We start from the raw sequence: 20,450 nt of genomic DNA, 5'->3' as shown, positions 1-20,450 counted from the left end.
GCTTCCCCCAATAAACATTGGGTTGGGGTGATGAAATGAGGGGGATCCTGCATCAGTGCGATGCACAGAATGGGTTAAAATTATGGGGTTTACTTTAAAGTTTTATTTAAAAGTTTATTTATTTAAAAGTTGCAGTTTTGCTCTATGTTTGCTGGCCTGAATCCTATAGCTGAGTGGTGAATGAGACTTCTCTTGGAAATTTGCTTATTCGTAAATTGCGCATATTCTGACACAGTTCCTTCTCTGACTTTTTTTTTTTTCTTTTTTTATCCCTTTTTTTCAAATCAAAAGAGTGTTTAACCTATGGCACTTTTGGGGCTCTTTGCAAATATCCAAAATTTTAAAACCCACACATGTTTTCCTTCCCACAAAACAACGGCATTGTGGGAGGAAGGGATCAATTTTTTTGACTTTTAAAAACTCGTTTAAATCACTGCTGCCAAGCAGGGGACACCAGGAGGGGAACGGAGAGCAGCTCTGGGTCCCTCTGTATCCCCTGACTCACCGAGGCAAAGCGGCTCCCTGCCTCTGCCTGGCTGGGGGTCTCATGGGAACCCTCGGAGATCACAGGCTGCCCTCACCTACCCTTCCTTGGCAGGAAAAATAGCAATGGTCCACGTGAAACAATGGTCATTTATACTTTGATTTCCCCTGTTTGTCCCAGGGCGTGTAAGCTGTTCTTGCGTGGCTTTTTCTGAATCATGAGTCCAGCCCCAATCCTTAAGAAATTAAGCTGGCTGGGGGGAGGAAGAGAAAGGATCTGATTCCTTTTCCTCCCTGTCCTGCTCCTCTCTCCTTTGCCGACTGCTTTTTGTTCAGCTGCTCTGAGTTATGAATACTTCACTGTGTATCTTGTGTCTACCAAGGTCATCCTAAGGGAAGGAGGTGAGTAATTGCCATTCAAATGGCTACAAACTGTAATTCAAATAATGCCAGAGCACAGAGGCTGATTCAAGACAAAGTGTCTCATGTCCACAGGTTGATGCTCTGCCCTTTTGGAAATTTCACCCTGAAACTTCTCAGTATGCAAATACCACAGCAGAAATTGTAGCTGTTGCTGAAGTGTCGAGGATTCTGAGCTGGTCAGAAGTTTCGTGATGGGCAGAGAAAAGTAGAGAAATGAGGCAGGGAGGAATGCAAAAGAAATTTCTGACAATAATTTTTCTTTTTTGTGTGTGTGTATGTCTCCAGGTTGCAAACTGCTCTCCATGGCTTAAATGGACATCAAAGCACATCTCTTTGCTGGAATGTACATCCCTGGATGATCTGATCCTTCGAGAACTAACTTCCAAGAAAAAAACAACCAGCACTCCCCTCTTCTTTCTACAGTTTGCTTACTTTAATTTACACACAGAAAACCTACATTTCAAAGCTGATATTGCTCCCCTGTAAATCATCTAGTACGTGGAAGGACAAAGGTCTGTCTTCGTTGAACCCCCATTGGGAGAAGTTGGCAGCAAGTCACAAAGAGCTGGAAGAGACTTTGGAAGCACTGTGAGAAGGTGAAATACCCAGCTTTGCTTTTTTTAAGCCCATTTGAGGGAAATGAAGATTATTCCTTTGTGGATGGGGGTGGTGGAGTCGGTATGTTCAGCCTAAGCCCGGGTTGGTAACTGGCAGGCACCTGCAGCACCCTTCGCTTTTTGCCTTACACTGAATCCTACAATCGTACTTGGTCAGCTGCACCGGCAGAAACCGAGTGAGAAAGATGGTTGTTGTACGGAGGAGGAACGTGAAAATGTTTACCTTTGCCTTTTTGCTCATCACACTAACGTCATTTCTGCTGAACTACACAAACCAGGTGACCACAACCACCTGGGATCTCAGACATGTCGTCATGCAGTTTTCAGAGCAAGTCCAAAAACTCTTCAAATACCCCAGGAGACCATGCAGCTGTCACACGTGTGTTTCTGAGCTGGGATGCTCCCTCTGGTTTGATCAGAGATTTAATTCAACTATGCAACCTTTCCTGACCTCACAAAATGCCTTGATCCCAGAAGACAGCTACAGGTGGTGGCTGGTAAGTGGGATGTGTGGTTACGGCCCAGCATTCGTGCGAGGGTTGCGGTGTCAGGCTTCGAGTCATGCCAAGCAGATAGCGAGAGACAGTTCCTGCCAAAAGCACTTGCCATCTCAGCTGACAAAGCAGGCAGAGGTGGAAGAAAGCGGGTGTTCGTGCTGCTGTTTAGCTTGCAGGCACTTCGGGTGCACGTTCACTTGCTCCAAGCTAGAAAAGTCCCTGGCAGAGTTAGGCAGTGAATCCAGGATTTGGACATGTGAATTTTGCCTTTTTCTCCCTTGTCTTCAAAATATTAGACTTTGTAAACCAGCTTGTTTTGCTTCAGATGGTTAAAAACGGCTTTTGCCATCCATCAAGGCAGCAGAGCAAACTCGCAGCAGAGCAAACTCGTTGGGAAGTGTGTAATTCCCCTGGGGCTCTTCCTATCACAAGACATGTAAATAATTAGCAGGATTCAATGGAAAATGATTAATTCCATGTGTATGAATACAGTCTCTGTAGCGACTGATGTTGTTTAATGGTAAAGTGCATGGGTGGCCGCGGGTCACTGGGGAGGAGCAGTCCCCGCGTATCCTCAAGCAGGGTGGTCCAATGAGCCCTATCCAAGCATCACGAAAGCTAGTAGATACCTTGCTTGGAAAGCATAGAAAGGAAGGTGTATCCTGATGTTTTGTGTAATCAAAGCCCCTTTTGTGTTCTGTTGAAACAAGACATTGATTAAATGAGTTGCTCATGGTTTGTCCAGCTGAGCTGCTAAAGCGCAGCTTCTGGCTGCAGCAACACTAGTCAAATTGCAGTTTCATTGTGGCTTGCTTTTCCCTCTTCAGAAAAAATAGTCTCCCTGTGCCTTTCTTGGAATGCACAACAGCCTGCAACTTGGTGTCCTGCTGTGAGCACAACCTCTGATGTTGAATTTGGGGCTTTCAGCCCTTCCCTGGTGCCCTGGCAGGCCCCTCTGGCAGGCACCCACTTTCACAGTGGGGGCATTTATGTTTTGGAGGAGGTGTCAAGTGCTGTGGAAATGAGACTGTATCTGATTTATCACTTCTGCTGGCTGTTGCATTTACTGGTGAAAAAGAGATGCCACTGAACTCCAGTTCTTTAACTGTTGCATAAATTATATCCTCATCTTACAGTGAAACCTTCCTTTTTGCTATGTGCCCCACAGACTCCAGGCATTGGATCCTTTCACCTGCCCCTTGACCGTGACTCAGATTTCCCATCCATTGCTTGTGGGTTTTTTTGCAGCCCCCAGACACTTTTCCTTCTGGTCCATACATTTCCTAGCTGGGCTTTGCTGGAGCCATGAGAAGGGAAGACGGCAAGCTCAGGTTGTAGTTCCCCTTACCCTGGGGTGAGGTTTCACCAGGGAGCTGATCGAACAACCAGCAGTTTTCAGAGGGGGGGATACCCCAAATTGAACTCAGTAGTTGAGAGGATGAGGTTGTTCATGGACACCAGGAGCATTAAGGCTGGTTGTAAAGTACCTCCTGAGTGCCTCTGAATACAGAAACCAGGAGCGCTCAGCACCTCAAGAAGGTGATGGGGAGAAGGTGGGATGATCAATCCTAAATCCTGCCGTCGGTGCTGGGGCTGTGCTCCTGCAGCACCCAGGCTGAGGAGGAGTCCTGCAAGACACAGCTGGGTGGACTGCGTGCCTCTGCTAAGGGGGCTGTGCCCCCAAGGCCTTGCACATCACCCTGAGCAAAGCTGTACTGCATTCTGTGCTCTGACCCCAGTCTGATTTCAACATCAGGTTTGAATGCATTCTCCCTTAAAAAAAAAATAAATAAAAAGGAAGCAAAAGCTTGAGACTCTCAGTACAAAAGTCTGAACTTCTGATTCTCCTTGCCCACCCCCCCATCCCCAAATAAAAGCTGTCCATTAATTTTCAGGGCTGTCTAACCCTATTGTTAGGTTTTCATTCATTTTTTGGAATTCAGGTCAAGTTCAAAGGGAATACACCACTTCAGAACACATAATGAAAGCAGGTTTTTTTCTGGGACGATAAAAATAAATCTTCTAAGATTTCAATACTCTTTTTTTCTGCCAGAAGTTATCTTCAACCAGAATATGTGAAATATTTTGGTGTCCTCCAAAACTGCACTGTGTATTGGAAATCAGTTACTTACTGAAAATACTTGCCCTAAGCTATGGTAGATGGAGAAGGTGTCCTGACTCTTCTGAAAGATGCTTTTGGGTAAACCCAAGCGTGACATGGCCTCGGCTCCTCATTGCAACCTATTTCCTATATACATGTTGCTTTCTGAGGCGGTCGGTGTCATTGCTGTGCATCCTGACCACACTGCCTTTTCACTCTTCATTTTTAGGCTCGCCTTCAAAGCGGTTCTGAGATTTCAGCCAGTCTTAAAGAAAGCATGGTTCATGGCCATGTTTTACCATAGCTTGCTTTGCCAACTCAACAATTTGTGACTTTTTACTATATTTGTACTTAAAAAGATGAGGTATGAGGAGACATGAGATCACTTGAAATTTATTTCAGGGGAGAAATGACTGTGCATTTCTCTCAGGAACTGACAGAAGCGTGGTGGTTTTGTTATGCTGTAACTGATACGATGGTGGCTGCACTGGAGCTATTTATTATCAGGCTATGATTTTCCTGTCACGGGGAGACCCATGTGATGGGCTTGGACTAAACACAGGCAGAGCCCTTGCCAGAAAACTGTCTGCCTACCAGGCTGCCTGCCCTCCCTTCCCATGAACTCTGTATATGTGTACATGTATTTGTCATGTACGTACGTGTACATGTATTTGCTGTGTATGTGAATAAGTATTATTCATGCAAATAGCCCTTTAGCATTAGTATCCCTCCACTTCTAGGAAAGCAAGGACTGGTTTCAGAGCCTAATGACCAGTATTTGAGGTGCAGTGATCTTTGGGGCCAAAGGCTGGGGTGGTTTTGCTTGCTTACAGCTCTTCACATGGCTACCAGGTCACTTTGTGGTTCATTTGGAGAATATATGGCTTAAGCTCTTCCAGCTTGGTAGGATGTGCTTTTTTGGAAGGAAATATTCCTGGCTGCTGTGAATAAAATCGTGGTGTCTGTACTGGAGTTAGCAGTACTACCTGTACAGGTGGGAAAGAGCAGGGAAGAGCAGGTCAGTGCCACCGTCCCTGCAGCAGCTCATCTTGCTGCACAAGGCAGGGCTGCTTCTGGAGGAGGCACCTGAACATCTACGTGGCTGTTTCTGTGTTCACAGAAACAAGGGGGCTGTTGTCAGGGCTGTTATTTGCTTTTCATTTGCTTAAATCTACCCAGCTGATAGACTGTCCCTTGGTTACTTTAGTTGGGTAACAAAGAATGGCCTGAATTATGCTCCTGGGTACACCCCTGCAACTGCTCAGTGCATTTTGTGACTGAAAGCTGGAGTCCTCCTCTCTCAGAGGTGATGTGGGCATTGACAATACTCCAGACTGTACTGTAACCAGCTCGTTAGAAATTTCTTCCTTTCCTCCTCCCTCCCTCTCTTCTACTCTCCCTGTCTCTGTCTGTTCATCTGCCTTCCCACATCTTGCACTCAGGGGCTGTGAAGAGTCTTAGTGTTTTGGAACTTGGGACCTTATGTTACATGATGCATTTCCTTCTGTTTATATTTTCTTTCCCACCTCCATCAGCTGGCTCACCTGCAAGTTTTTCATTGTTGTTCCATGACTCAAATGCTGTGGGCATTTCCACTAAATTTAGTAACTTGTCTATAAGGAAACAGAGCAAGAATTCTATGCAGTAACACAGCATAGTATTTATTTATAGTTTTCTTGGTTTATTCTCGGGGGGGGGGGGGGGGGGGGGTGTAGTATTGTTTTTGGTGGTCAGAAAGTATTAAAAATATGAGATCAGAACCTGCTATTCTAGATCTAAATTAAGGCTGTTGAGGTTGATGGATTAAAGCTGTGATAAGTAACATCAGGCTCAGAGTTCCCTGGCAAACTTATCTGTAGCACATTGTTCATAAACTACCACATTAGAACAATTTTTATCTTGAGTCTTATGATAGTGTTGAGGGGTTTGCTTTCTTTTTCTTTTTTGGAAGAAAGCTCAGCTCTTGGGGGCATGTGATTAGCCTATCTAAACAAAAATGTTAGCTTTTAGCTGTTATGTTTGTAGGAAAAAATGTAATATGTGGCTGAAAGATTTGTTAACCAGACAGCGCACAAAAGGGCATCCCCAACACATGCACTGGGGAAGCTGTGGAAGCTGCACTTATTTTTAAGACAGCAGCAGAGCTACCTGGCACCCGAGTCATGCATTTTGAATGCTCTTTGTAGAAAATATGCCCAAATACTTTGATCATCAGAAATATTTTTTTTATAACTGGGATGCTGTCTGTGATGCTTTGAAAGCAATACGAAGGGCTGAGCTCACTGAAGGTAGCGTGTAGCTACCAGATAGATGCGGAAGGTGGTACTAGACCCAGTCCAGGTCCCAGTCCCAGTCCCACTGCCTGCTACATGCCCAGTCCCACCTGGTGTTCTACTGCTTGGGTGCAAGTATGACATTTAGATCAGCCTTGGACACACTGGGAGAATTTGACCCTGGGCTGCTTCATCCCCCTGGCAGCCCCTGTCTACGTCCAGCTGGGCTGCAGCTCCAGGGTCTCCAACAGTGAGGACAGATGGATCTGAAGGTGGTCCAAGATCATGGGTCCCTCTAAGCACTGCAATGTGCTCTGCCAAGCTGCAAGCATCCTGCAGCCAGAAACAAACGCACACAGAGCTGGTGGAGCAGGGTCTTTGCTCCTTAGAGCAGCATGGAGGTGACCCATACCAGCCGTGGAAGTCAGAAATCATACAATTTGGCATACACCTTTTATTGTGGTTTTTTACATAATATAGGCACACTACATTCATATTTGTGAATGCAAATTTTTTGACAGACACAAATCGCTAAACAAAGCCCAAACTCTTGAAAGCCCCTATATTCTTCCCCTTATTCCCTTTGAAGCGTAGTAATTGCAGGACATTAAATATAACAATAATAATGCCATATTTTCCAGACCGGGGAGGCATTTTTTAAATTGATGATTTCCTTTTAACCTCTCCTTCAGTCTGCAAAATGAAGATTACCTGGATTTGCCCCACCAGACTGTTGCTAGGATTAATCTTTGTACAACGTCTTATAGCTGGGAAGCACTGTGTGAGTATTAATGCCTCCCAACTGCTGCAGCGAGACAATTAGCTGTGCAAAAGAGATTCTCATGGGGCTTTATTCCCTCTTTATCTTTAAAAAACAGTTTAAAAAAAATTAGAAAACCCACAAAACCAGTATGGCTACACCAGCTTCCCCAGGCTGCCTGTCTGTGTGCTCGCAGGGTTGCCCCAGTAATGTTGGCTGCTGCCAGACCCACAGCTATACCTGCCTTTCTACACTATTTCCATCCATGCTCCATCTGCATCCACATCACACCAATGATTACAGGTTAAGCAGAATATTTTCTACCTGCTAATAAGTTGGGATTTTGAAGGTGTATTTAAGACACTGCCATGGATGCAGGATGCACAGGCATCAGGACAGCTTTCCTTTGAGGCTCTCCTGGTTGTAGCTGTGTCCTCACCACTCCAAGCTACTAGCCCTGAGCAGCCTTGGCTGAATTCACATCCTCCGTTTGCATCCCCTTAGCTAAATTTTGGGTATCGCTTCTTGGTCATCATTGACAATGTGACGGTACCAGAGAGCCCAGGGAAGCCTTCCAAGAAGTGTACAGAAGCAGCAAAGAATGGAGGTACGCACAGAGTGATGAAGGAAGCAGCAACAGACTCCAAGAAAGTCATTCATGGGTAAAGAAAGGGTGTGCATAAACTTTGAGGTTTGGTGGGGTATTTTTCCTTGCCTTTTTTTTAAATAAGAGATGCAAAACCAGCTAGCAAGCTTATATATGTGAAGTGGGGAGTTTCTAAGGCTAGAGGAACAGGGTAGTTGGTCTTCCCTGTGAAGATGGTTAGGAAACTTCTCAATCTGGACTCCCAATTACAGGTTTTAACAACCTCCAGTGAAAATATGACTCTGAAGTGCCAGCCAAACATTTTATGGAAAGGAGCTGGAGTGTTAAGCAATCTAGTGATATTTTAGATGTAGACACAAGGTGGGTTAGGATTCTTTTGGGGTTTGGCGAAGAGGTTAAACTGCATCTTTAGAGATAGCTGTTGCTTGCACAGACTTCTGATAAAAGCAGCCACTTCACTCAGGACACAGAGGTCAGGTATTTTAGTGTATTTAAGCCCACTTCTAGCAGCTATATCCATACAGATATCGCTGGCACACATCTACAGCACCTGGAGGGAGGATGCTGTCCCCGCAGAGCCACGTGGTACTGCTACGGCTCTGCCTTGCACAGCACGGACAGACTTTCACCCAGAGCTTTTGTTGATTTATAAGAAAGGCCAGACTGCTGGGCTTGTTAAAAAAAAAAAAAAACAACAAAAAAAACAAAAACAAAAACAAAAAAACCAAAACCAAACACATTACTCAAAAAAAAGGACAAAAATTTGGTGTGGGAAAGTGAACTATAATCGCTTGTAATTGCAGCGCTATTAAAACGGTCTTTTTCAAGAAGTCAAGTAAACATTGTGCAATAAGAAACTGGCTGCACATTGAGTCTGAACTTTAAAAAGCTGTATCTGCCTTGGAGTTAACCAGCTTCATTGCCTACTCTCTTTTGCTGAAATGTCAGACTAACCAGTGCTGGTTGAAGATTAGGCCTGAAAAGTGTGGCTGGATCAGATAATCACTGAGGAAAATAAAACAAGAGCACTTTTAATGAGTTAAGGATGGATGTCTTAATGTATGGATGTTCAGCACACAGTCCCCTAAGGTCATCATCTTATCTGAGGTCACTGAGGGGATCTCTAACTGCTGTGGAAGTTTCCTACAGCCGAGGGATCGCAGGGTGATGGTGTCCTGCCTTCAGGCTGGTGCTGGTGCCCATGTTTTGGCCTTGTTGCAGCAGTTACTCTAGAGGAACAGCAGCGTAACAGAAGAAAAAGGCAGATCCCTGCCTGGGTAAACGGAGGTGCCTATCCACAATAATGTTTCTTACCATTATAATGCATCAAACAGAAGTCAGCACTCCAGGTCCTTTCCTTTCCTGATGCTATCATTCTGGCTGAAAAGGCAATTTAACTCTAAAGGGGGCTAAGGTACTTAGAATTTTTCTGAAAATATCCTTCTTCATCTGAATTTTCCCAGGCAAAATCAGTTCAAGAATTGGGGCTTTGCTTTTTTCCGCCAGAATAAATGTTCTTAAAAATGTTTTGCTGCATGTTTGGTGGTTTTCCCTTTCATTTCTTAAAGACAGTTAAAGTCAGCTCACCTTTACAGAAAGAGAACATATATATAGGTTGGATTCATAAAGAATACACAAGAATTTAGATATGTGAACATGTGTTTGTAGCATCACATGCAAATTTAGAAGAAAACCTTTTTCACTTAAGTAATTGAGCCATCCACTGAATACTGACATATGTGGTAATAATGACAGTGCTTGGCTGGGCATCCTAATTACCTGGCATCCTGATCACCTTGTGCAGTCCATCTATACGTGTATAGGCTAGCAACGATTAGCAGGCAGATCAAGTCTATGTATGCAACATTTCTTTGTCTGCTCTGTTTCAAGTTCTTGGCCCCAATGTTGTCGCTCTGAGCTCGACAGACCTGTTCAGTTTCGTTCAAATAAGGTCGCTTTACATAGTTCTGCAAAGAGACAGCATGAAATTTAAACAAAAATTACGGTGATGCATCTGTTTGTGTATGTGTGTGACAGAAAGAGAGAAGGATTAACAGTTCCTGGTGCAGTCAAGGGGAATGCACCAGAAACTAAAGTCAAATTACCCCAGGGCGTTGCTGGGAGTGGTGTGAAACGTGTTTCTCCTCTCTCCCTCCCTGTCTTCCCTTGCCCTGGGCTGGCAGAACAAGGGCAGAGCCTTTTGGCAGATTTTAGGACACATTCTCCCTTTGTGAGCTTGCAAGCCAGTGGCACCACAAGGGTGGGCAATGGTTTTTGTGAGCCTGCCAACACTCCCAGCCTCTTTAGTAGCCCTCAGAGACAAGAGTTCCAGAAAGGGAGTGTCTGACTGTCACCTGCCCTGCACCTTGCTTGTACCTTCCCAATTCCAGCCATTGTTTCCACCATGCACCACAGAGTTGCTACAAAAGAGTTTCCCTCCATGGCAACAGACACAATGACCAAGGTCCGGGTGGTTTTCTTCATCCTGGAGATTTTTTTAGATGATCCAGCCCTCAGGGCTAATTCTACTTTACTGTATTTTCCTATTGCTGTAGAAGCTGATTCTTCCACAGTCCAAAACTGCAACAATAAGATCTCCCACTCCCACTTCTTTGCATATGCAAAAATTTGTGGAAAGGATGTCAGCCACTTCTGTGCTCCATCAGGTTCCCTGAGACTCTTCTCTCCTTCCTAGGAGGGTTAAAATAAATGTTATGCATGTTCTAACAGTAGATACTTACCCTGAGTGTGGTGACGCACTGGCCCAGGCTGCCCAGAGCAGCTGTGGGTGCCCCATCCCTGGCAGTGTTCAAGGCCAGGCTGGACGGGGCTGGGAGCAGCCTGATCTGGTGGAAGGTGTCCCTGCCCATGGCAGGGGGGATGGAACTAGGTGTTCTTTAAGGTCCCTTCCAACCCAAACCATTCTATGAATCTATGATGTCTGGCCCACGGTGGGATTAGGTTTATAGACACCAGAGGAATATTTATTCTGCTAAGGTCAGCCTTGGGGAAAACTCATGATCTGTTCCATCATGGCTAGAGAGAGACTGGAGGGGTGTGGGAATCCAAGGAGAAGGAAAGGAACCAAATTAAGAAAATTAATGGGAAGAGATTTTCCACTTTTTTTTTTTAAGTTCACATTTCTGCTCCCAATGTGTAACACATACTGCAGGAGACAGTGTCTGCAGGTAGATGCAAGAATGGTTTTTGAGAAGACATTTGAAGCTACATCTTGCTCATGGAAAATCTAACTATATTGGTAACTTGGCGTGATTATTCTCCCTAACAGAAATTGCAAAGAGAGAAAACTCCGAAGAATATTAATGAAACGCTCAAGGAATTGTTTGAGATCATTCCGGGGGATGGGGATCCGCTGCAGGAGCAAGGCACTTACACATGCAGACGATGTGCTGTCGTGGGCAACTCTGGCAACCTTCTGCAATCTCAGTATGGCCAAGATATTGATTCCCATGACTTTGTGCTCAGGTGAGTAGCCATCACCTTGGCTCCAGATGTCTCTGTTGTTTGAGATTCACTGGTATTATTGGGGACAAGTAAGCAAACAAGATTTCAGGGGCTATCTTGTGAAATCTGGTACTTAGTTCAAATCTAAGTGCTAGGGCTGTAAGCTATGTGTGTTGGAGATACGAACTTATGTTTTAGCTTGGAAAAAAGCATTAATAGGTTTTGATACCATAGCTTGTTTTGCACTATCCATACTTGCTTGTGTTTAAAAATACACCTGAAAAAACCTGCGGTTTCGAGTAAAAGTTATTTCTGCAGCTAGTACTACAAGTGTTCTTTTACACACTTAATTGACTGTATCAGATTTTACGTTATGGCACTGGTTCATTCTTAAGCGATGGTGGGGTGGGAAAGCCAAAGTCACTTTGCAATAGACAGGATGCAATTGGTGGGCTACAACCACTTTGTAAAGGGTCCCATTCCCTCTTCCTTTCAAGACAATGAAGGCTGGCTCTTTTGTCCCACTGAAACGCAATCAGGAACTAGGTAAGCAGAGCTAATCACCCAGAGGGCAGCCAAGATACCTGGGCTGACTAAATTCATCTCCAATGCATTGTCCAGCTTTCACACCGCAGGTGCCAGTACAGCATAATCTGGGGAGCAACTCAGTGCAGGTCAGGCAGCCTGGAAGGGGGGGTTTGCTTTTGAAAACACCACGTGTGGGATTATACTCTCAGAATTAACATAACCTTTAGTAGGAAGCTGTGCACTGAAGTCAAGAGTGAATCAGACGATCAACACTATCTGAACTGTTAAGTCACCTTAGGCCACTTGGCTTCCTTTGTGGGTTGGACATGCTGTAGAGTCTTCAGATGGCATCTAAATGCTCATGATGAATCACTTCAGGAGTTGCTTCCTTCAGCTGTGTGCCTTGCTTTCTTCCAAAAGTACCTCCCCAAAGGCAGAGGCAGCCAGCTTGGTCTTCAGACCCATGAAGGAAAGGGAAGAGCCCTTGACGTTAGTCCTGCAAGTTGCAAATGTGAGGCAGCTGAGGTGCATTCACACTTAACTCCGTGCCCCTCACTATGGAGATAGCCCCATTGCCGAGTGGACTTTATTATCTTGCCTGGCTTATGTTTCCAGATTCATGCAGAAAAGGCTTTGCTAGACTCACAAGCTATTTTATGGAGTACTAACTGAAGAGTAATGCACTCAGACGTGTGCTTCTGCTCTGAGACCTTGCCCTTCCCATAGCTGCGCATCCCTGGCAAGGGAAAATCTCTCTCTGACTTGGAACTGAACCTTCCATTCTTGGATTTATATTTTAGCAATATCAAGCCAGATTTGAAGGGGTGGCACAAGGTTTTAGGATTCACTGTGGAAATTTGTGCACAGAAGGTGACCCCTCTGTGCATTAATCCAACAAACAAAATCTCTGGTGACCTAATATTCACTTCCACATGCTCTGGCAATACAGCCATTTCTTCTAAACACCATGTTTCAGCCCACTTTCATTTGTTTAACTGTCTACCTTCACGACAGAAGGAAATTTCTGCTCAGTCCTTCCTGCTGAGACTGGGTGAACTCTGCCTTCTGCCATGTCATGCAGCCAGCCCTACCGTGGATTGTGGGGAAGGTACATAGACCTGGCAGCAGGTTGTGAGTAAGATAACTAAGATACCATCCTTGGCTTTATCCTGAAGGAAAGAAAAACCCATAGTTTATACCTTAGACTGACTCGTCTCAAAATAAAACATAGCAAGTTTCTAGTATTTCTACTAGCTTTACTAGTATTTCTACACAGTACAGCGTGGGTCACTGGCAGGGAAGAGGATAACTCAGTAACAAGTCCACCAGGCTTGTGAGTAACAACTGTTCTACTGACACTAATAACTCCCTTTGAGGGAGTTAGAAGCAACTTAATTAATTCACCTGGGGGAGCACTGCAATACCACAGCCTGGCATAGACTTGATAAACAGATTTTATCTCACCCCATTATCAGTGACCAGGGCAGCAAGTTGTCTGGCAATGTATGATGCTCCTCATCACCTTGTCAGCTACATCCTTTCTTGTCCTCCCTTGCGCTGCTGCCAGAAGCTGAGCTAATGTGTCTGCAGAAGACTCCACTGGGCTGCAGAGAAACCTCATTCTGCCTAGAGCCTGCTTGGGGGTTTCTCCATGGTGTTGCACAGCATCATGGATTCATGCAAGGTCAGCCAGAGCCACTTGGTAGATCTCTAACCTGCAATACACTGTACCACAGAAACATGCAAATCTCTCCCAGCAGGGAGCTAATGCACCAGGGAAGGAGCTGCTGATGTGTCCCCAGATCTGCTTTCAGAAGTGAACACAAGTGCAGAGGTATTTCTGCAGTCCTGAGTTCAAAAACCCCCACCCTGCTCCCCGGTCTGCCCAACAGAAGGTAGCCCTGTTTGGCCAATGTATTTTGACTGAGCCCTGGTGGGCCCTGGGCAGCTCTTCATGCACTGACCCCAGCGTTACCTAAAGCACACTATGCATGCCTGCAGTCACCCTAAGCAGGTGTACCAGAGTTGGAGGACATACTTCAAAGTAAGGTTTGAGTAAGTGTCAGCAGCAGGTCCTGGATTTGTCTCTGTGGCTTTGGTGACTTTTCATGGGAGGACCGTACGAAATATTTGCTGCTTCTCGTCGCGCATAACGTGGTTTGTTACCTTGATCCGCAACATCCAAATATACTTGTACACACAGGGGAGAATGAAACTGCAAGAAGTCAAGCTGATGGACTTTAGAGCAATGTTTTTCTTACCTACTGGAGGCTGCAGCATTAGGATGAAGGGAGATGTGTCCTCAAGGACTCACCACTCTTTTGACCAGCTCTTCATTGACTATAAAGGGAACACAGGGATGTGCTCAGAGATGCACCTGCTTGGTAGATATTCCCATTCAGTCCAAGGAATCCCACACTATCTCAGCTTTCATTTAGTGTTAATTTATCCGTATGGGTGATGGATATTTCAGCCTACTTAAGGACCCCTGCACCCTGTCCAGGCTGTCTGAAGAGCCTGCATAGAGCAATCTCCTCAGACATAGCAGCATTTTCCTGTCACCTTAAGCAAAAGATCTGGGGAAGACTCACATGTGTTTGTGCCTACCTAATTCCTTTCCTGCTTCACTCTCTCACGTCTTACTTTTGGGTTGCAGAATGAACCGTGCTCCCACCGCTGGCTATGAATCAGATGTCGGGAGCAAGACCACTCACCACTTCGTTTACCCCGAGAGCTACAAAGAGCTGGCAGAAAATGTGAGCATGATCTTGATCCCCTTCAAAACACTGGACCTACGCTGGGTTGTCACCGCTCTCACCACAGGCACCATCAACTTGTGAGTAAGGACCCGCTGAAGGGTCGGGAGCTCCTGCATCTCATGTTGCTGTAGGAGATAAAAGCCTTCGCTGGGCAAATTCCTGCTGCTGATAAGGCCTAGGGGAGCTTCATAGACCCTTTCAGGTCAGAGTTCAGCCCTGAACACTTGCTTTCCAGGAAAAGTTTGATGATATAGTGAAGTCTTTGAGGTGAAGATTGAGATCCAGCTCTTCACAGGTCTCAGAGAAATGAAAAAGGGAGGTTTTGCTGCTGAAGGCAGCCAGTTTGAGCAGCAGCTTCCTGGGCTTTGGGGTTCAGTGTGTCATTTTGGGCTTCTGCTCATCCTTCTTCTCTCTAGTCCCTTGGGAGTACAGTGAGTGCAGCCAGCATGTCCATACCTAGATGCACCCCTCAGAAAGCCATCTGCTGAATCAGGCATTTGGTGGGTTATTCATATATCATGGTCCTAGACACATGGATTATTCCACCTGAGACACTTGGGTGGCCGAGTGGTCCTCCAACATACATTACACAGCTTGCAGAAGAGGACAAGGAGGCAGAGAGGGATGTGCAGGTTGCTCATGCAATGCAGTGAGAGCAGAAGCACATCACAGCACTTAGTCCCCCATCCACAGCAACATCCCCTGGACACATTGATCAGGAATTTGGTCTGTCTTCCCTGGTGGAATGTGATCGAGATCTGTGCAGAGTAGATGCTATTGTTTTATGTGTCACCTGTGTGCCTTAGCCTTAAATTCATGTCTTCTACCTGGCAATAATGTGCCATGCTGGTATTTAGTCTCCATTCCTTCTTTATGAGTGTTTCAGAAGTAAATGTTGCCCTGCTTAATGCATCTATAACAGCACTAGGATTAGAAATGTGGACAAAACGCATGTTCCTGCTTGATGCCTGCTAGCAAATTCTCTCCCTTCCTGTAAGATGGCTTTTCCTAATCCAGAGAATGAAATACGTGACATTTGTACTGTGTGTGAGGTTATCTGCTGGATATAAATCCACAGCCTTGTGGGATTGCTTGGGGACACCCTGCCACACATAGACAGCGAGAGCAGATCACATTACTTTATTCCAGAGAGAACTATTTCAAGACATTCAACTTTTTTCCCAATTTCAGAGTCTCAAAAAATTAAAATCTTGGAGAAGTATGACCCTGTTGACTGGGTGTAAGACCCACTTTGCATTTTTAGGGAATATTTTTTGACAGGCTAACAAATGGAGTTTTATTTCTTTTTTCTTTTCTCTCTTTGCAAATGCATTTTAGAGTCTTTTCATTTCTTATTAAGATTCTCCTAACTTGTAACAAATGTGGTTTAGTCTTTTTTTAACTTTTTTTGCCACCAGCACTTAATATATACAGTTATAAGTTGTCTTTTAAAAAAATCATCTTCAGGACACTCTTGTACCTGGAAAAAATCAGCCCACTTAGAAAACTGGCTAAAAATAATCACCTTTTTCGCAAGGCTTTTTTTTTTTTTTCTTTTAGAAGTTGTATTGATAAAAAAGGTTGAGAACCTCTGCCCTTCAACTTGGATTCAAGTCCTATGAGAAGCAATGGAAAGCTCCCAGCTGCCTTCAATAGACTTTGAATGAAGCCCCTTGCGGCATCTTTGTTATATCTGTGCCTGTGCTCGGAAAAGGAGCCCACAAAGGACCAGTTACTGCCATCTTCACCCATCTGTGTTTGTATCACTGTCACTGCTCTGTGTCCAGATTGCAAAGCGGTTCACTATTTTTTAGCGAGTATTTACCTTCAGAAGTGCCAGCAAGTGGGTTGCAGTGGTAAAGTTCATAGAATCATAGAACAGTTTGGATTGGAAGGGACCTTAGAGATCATCTCATTCCAACCCTCCTGCCATGGGCAGGGACACCTTCCACCAGCCCAGGTTGCTCCCAGCCCCGTCCAGCCTGGCCTTGAGCACTGCCAGGGATGGGGCACCCACAGCTGCTCTGGGCAGCCTGGGACAGTGTCTCACCACCCTCATAGTGAAGAATTTCTTCCTTATATCTAATCTAAATCTATCCTCTTTCCATTTAAAGCCTTTCCCCCTTGTCCTATCACCACATGCCCTTGTATACAGCCCCACTCCAGCTTTCTTGTAGACGCCCTTTAGGTACTGGGAGCTGCTCTAAGGTCTCCCCGGAGCCTTCTCTTCTCCAGGCTGAACAACCCCAGCTCTCTCAGCCTGTCTTCACAGGAGAGGGAGGGGCTCCAGCCCTCTGATCACCTTCGTGGCCCTTCTCTGGACTCAGTCCAACAGGTCCATCTCCTCCTTATGCTGTGGACCCCAGAGCTGAGCACAGTGTTCCAGGTAGGGTCTCATGAGAGCAGAGGGGGAGTTATCCTTCTAACCTGCTGGTCACACTTTTGATGCAGCCCAGGACACGGTTGGCTTTCTGGGCCGCAGGGGCACATTGCCAGGCCATGCTGAGCTTCTTGTCAACCAATACTCCCAAGTCCTTCTCCTCAGGGCTGCTCTCAACCCGTTCTCTGCCAGTTGGACATCAAGCCATTGACTGCAATAATTTCAGAGCGACCATCCAGCCAATTTCTTATCCACAAAGTGGTCCACCTGTCAAATCCATGTCTCTCCAATGTAGACACAAGTGTGGGTGAAAAAAAAGCCAAACTATTGCAAATTAGTATTAACTAGTTTTCTTGGGCCCCTCTTCCCTCCAGGGCTGTATCCCATGATACTCTACCAAGTAGATCCCTGAAGAAGCAAAGTCTGATCTCCCAAAGTCCAGGGTAGCGAGCTTGCTGTGCACCCTCCTCACTTCCCTAAGGATCTTGAACTCCACCATTTCACAGTGACTGCAGCCAAGGCTGTCCTGGAGTTTCACATTCCCCACCAACCCTTCCTTGTTGGTGAGAACAAGATCCAGCATGGCACCTCTCCTCGTTGGCTCCTTTATTACTTGGAGAAGGAAGTTATCATCAATGCATTCCAGAAACTTCCTGGATTGCTTATGCCCTTCTGTGTTGTCCCTTCAACAAATACCAGGCTGGTTGAAATTTGGGGAAAGTGTCTTCCTCCTGCAGGTCCTTGCCATTGCAAGCTTCCATTCTTCTGCATTACTGCCCCCTCTCCCTTCTGTGCCGTTGGGGAGGTTTGGGCTGTTTGGGTCCACTGCCCTCGGAACCAGCTATCTAGCTCCTTCTCAGCCTTCCCTGATGTTACTCAGCCTTTTCACCACCTCCTGCAGCTCAGCTACCTGCTGCAGGACATCCTCCACGTAGGCGCACATTTTTCAGGTAGGTCTGCCCCAGGAGAAAGGTCCAGGCACTTCCTGTGGTCTGAGGTCTGCACTGCAAGTTGGGTGAGCCCTCAGCCTATCAGGAACGTGTAACTGGTTGATTACAAGGCAATCACAGCACATGAAAAGAAAAATATCTTCACTTAATAAAGTACAGGATATATTATCTATTTATGATTAGTTTGTATACATGGGCTTGGTAAACATCTGGTATAAATTCGTGTGTAAGTATTTAACCACATGGAAGAAATACCAATATTTTAAGATTTTTGCCATACTGAAAGCAGGGAAATTACATAATTGATAAGCTGGTACATGCTGGAATAATAAAACTGGAACATCATAAGCACAGAAATCACAAAAATATATGTAATATGATAGTGGAATAAACCTATAAGCACACATTAAACACTCACTGTCAGATACAGTGTTTAAGGAAATTGTTGACTGTGTATTTGTAAAGGGGAGAAGACATGAAATAAAAATAAAACCCATCAGAGATATGGTATTTTAGAAGAGAAGAAATACTTACCTGCTTACCCTGACCTGCATGGCCACCATGCCTTCTGCACAGGCTGCACAGTACCAATTGAGGTTAGATTAAGAAGAATCTAAGTGCACTCATAGTTAAAAAGATAAGCAGCCTGTATTGTTTAGATTTTTACACAGGACTCAAAACTTGTGAATTAATCATGTTCTTCTCCCAGAAGTATTATAATTCAAACCATTTTAATGGTTTAAAACAAAAGCCACACTGCAGATGTCCTTAATATTAGATTGAATTGATAAGTGAATGATTGTCTCAAACATCCAGTTTGACTGATGGATGTCCCATTTCAAAGTGGCTCTCTAAGACTGAGCATTATCCCAGAAAAGCCAAGAAAAGCCTTCTGGGATAGAAAACCTTCAGGCCCTTATCAGTCATATATTTAGCCTAGTTGCCTTAACTTGCCTTCTGCAAGTGTTTTAGGAATCTCCATAATGAAAAAAAGCTCTATGTACCTCTGCTTGGTTTGGGAAAAAGCAATTTTTGTTTTTCTTAAAATGTTTCATATCTTCCACCTTGCTCAAGGGTACAGTAAATACCCCGTACGAGGTGGCCAGTAATGATGACAGGCTTCACTAGAGCCCTGCAAAGTGGCTCATAGAAGATGTTTTCCAAATTACATGTATTCCACCTGTAGCCACCTTCATCATAGGCTTCCCTCTGTCCCGCTCCTGTGTGGTACTTACTGGCTCCCTTGCTGCTATGCAGCCCAGGTTTTACATGACTATAACAGCATAGGTCTCCATTTGGCCTTAATCAGCGTGCCGATACTTTCCATGTGGTTATATGAAATTCTGCAGCCAAGTGACAGCAGGGCTTGGATATTGCTTCCGAAAAAATGAGATGTCCCATGATTAAAATGACTAACGTGTCATCTGACAAGAACTACAGTAGACTCCTGGTTGGATCAGAGCTGTCTGCAAATACTGTCTTGAACATTGCGTACTGTTGTCTTTGGTCTTCTACTGTACCTAGCTATCCTGTCTTGTTTCCTCCACATCACCTTTTTGGAAAATGTTGGCTATTTCTTATATACTAATGAGGAAATTTTACTAGCAAAGAAGCCCTTTTTTGTCTTCATAACCACAAAAAGGACATGGGATCACATGGGATCACAAAGCCTACTTCTGCTGACTTAGCTGATCAAGGTCAGGTGTGGGAAGCAGATCCAAGTGCAGATTTGCTGACAGCAGATTAAGAAGTCTGCATGGGTGCCCTTTTCCCCATTAACACCTTGTCTCACATCTCAGGAGTCTGGAGCCCACCAGACACCTCTCCCACTGCATCCAGCCCAGAGCAGTTATCACAGGTCAGGGATGCCCAGAAGTACATACGGAGATGAGGACATTGCCAGGTCATCACTGGTTTGGGAAGACTGAGACTAATGTTTCAAAGTGCTGATGATCCATGGTTCAAAAAGAAACAAAGCCTTAATGACAGGAACCTTATTGTTAACAAAAATCAAGTGAAAACATTTAGATTGAGGTAATGGAAGGCTTTGGCGATTTACCACAACCATCTAAAAGTTTGCAGGGTATATTTTGGGATATGTTCCAATTATGAGGCCAGTTCACCAGAGTTTTTTCACTTGAAACAAACCCAGGGAGATATTTTTTTTACAGCACTCATGATGATCTGTGCAATGCCAGCAATCACTATGCATGAGACATGGGGAAGAAAAGATTTTTTTGTTTTCAAGACATGACTCGTGATTTTGACCCAGTCATAAGGTATGACATGGAAGTTTTATGCTGGGAACTGTAGGAAGCCTTCAGCATCCCCCTGGGGAGGAGGGGAATGGCTTGCTGCTGAGGAGCTGTGTATTGGGAATGCCCAAGTTACACACAAGCACAGAACTTATGAACTCTGCTACCACCTACCCTGAAAATCATGCAGTAGCTACCAGTATTATGAGGGGAAAAGTCTCACCCTCTTGGGAGAAGGTTTTTCTGCCATGAAGTTAAACAGAAAGCCCTTCCTGCCGTCAAAGTGCAAAGACTGCAACAGTCATGATCCAAGGATTAGAAGTCATAGGCTCCACGTAATATTGAGTCTACT

At 44.9% G+C, this 20,450-nt stretch overlaps 1 protein-coding gene across 1 annotated transcript in view; it reads left to right on the top strand.

The window, feature by feature from the left end:
• Window positions 1–20,450, top strand: part of ST3GAL1 (ST3 beta-galactoside alpha-2,3-sialyltransferase 1) — a 69,077-nt gene that overhangs the window by 41,431 nt on the left and 7,196 nt on the right. Inside the window, exons 2-4 of the mRNA XM_080377897.1 lie at window positions 1,192–2,020; window positions 11,051–11,247; window positions 14,411–14,590. Coding sequence (XP_080234023.1) covers window positions 1,709–2,020; window positions 11,051–11,247; window positions 14,411–14,590 — 689 coding nt within the window. The 5' untranslated portion in view covers window positions 1,192–1,708. The remainder of the gene's footprint in view (window positions 1–1,191; window positions 2,021–11,050; window positions 11,248–14,410; window positions 14,591–20,450) is intronic.

The sequence above is a fragment of the Falco punctatus genome (genome assembly GCF_963210335.1).
Source record: "Falco punctatus genome assembly, chromosome: 3".
Taxonomy (NCBI): domain Eukaryota; kingdom Metazoa; phylum Chordata; class Aves; order Falconiformes; family Falconidae; genus Falco; species Falco punctatus.
This window is presented reverse-complemented; position numbering and strand designations above follow the sequence as displayed.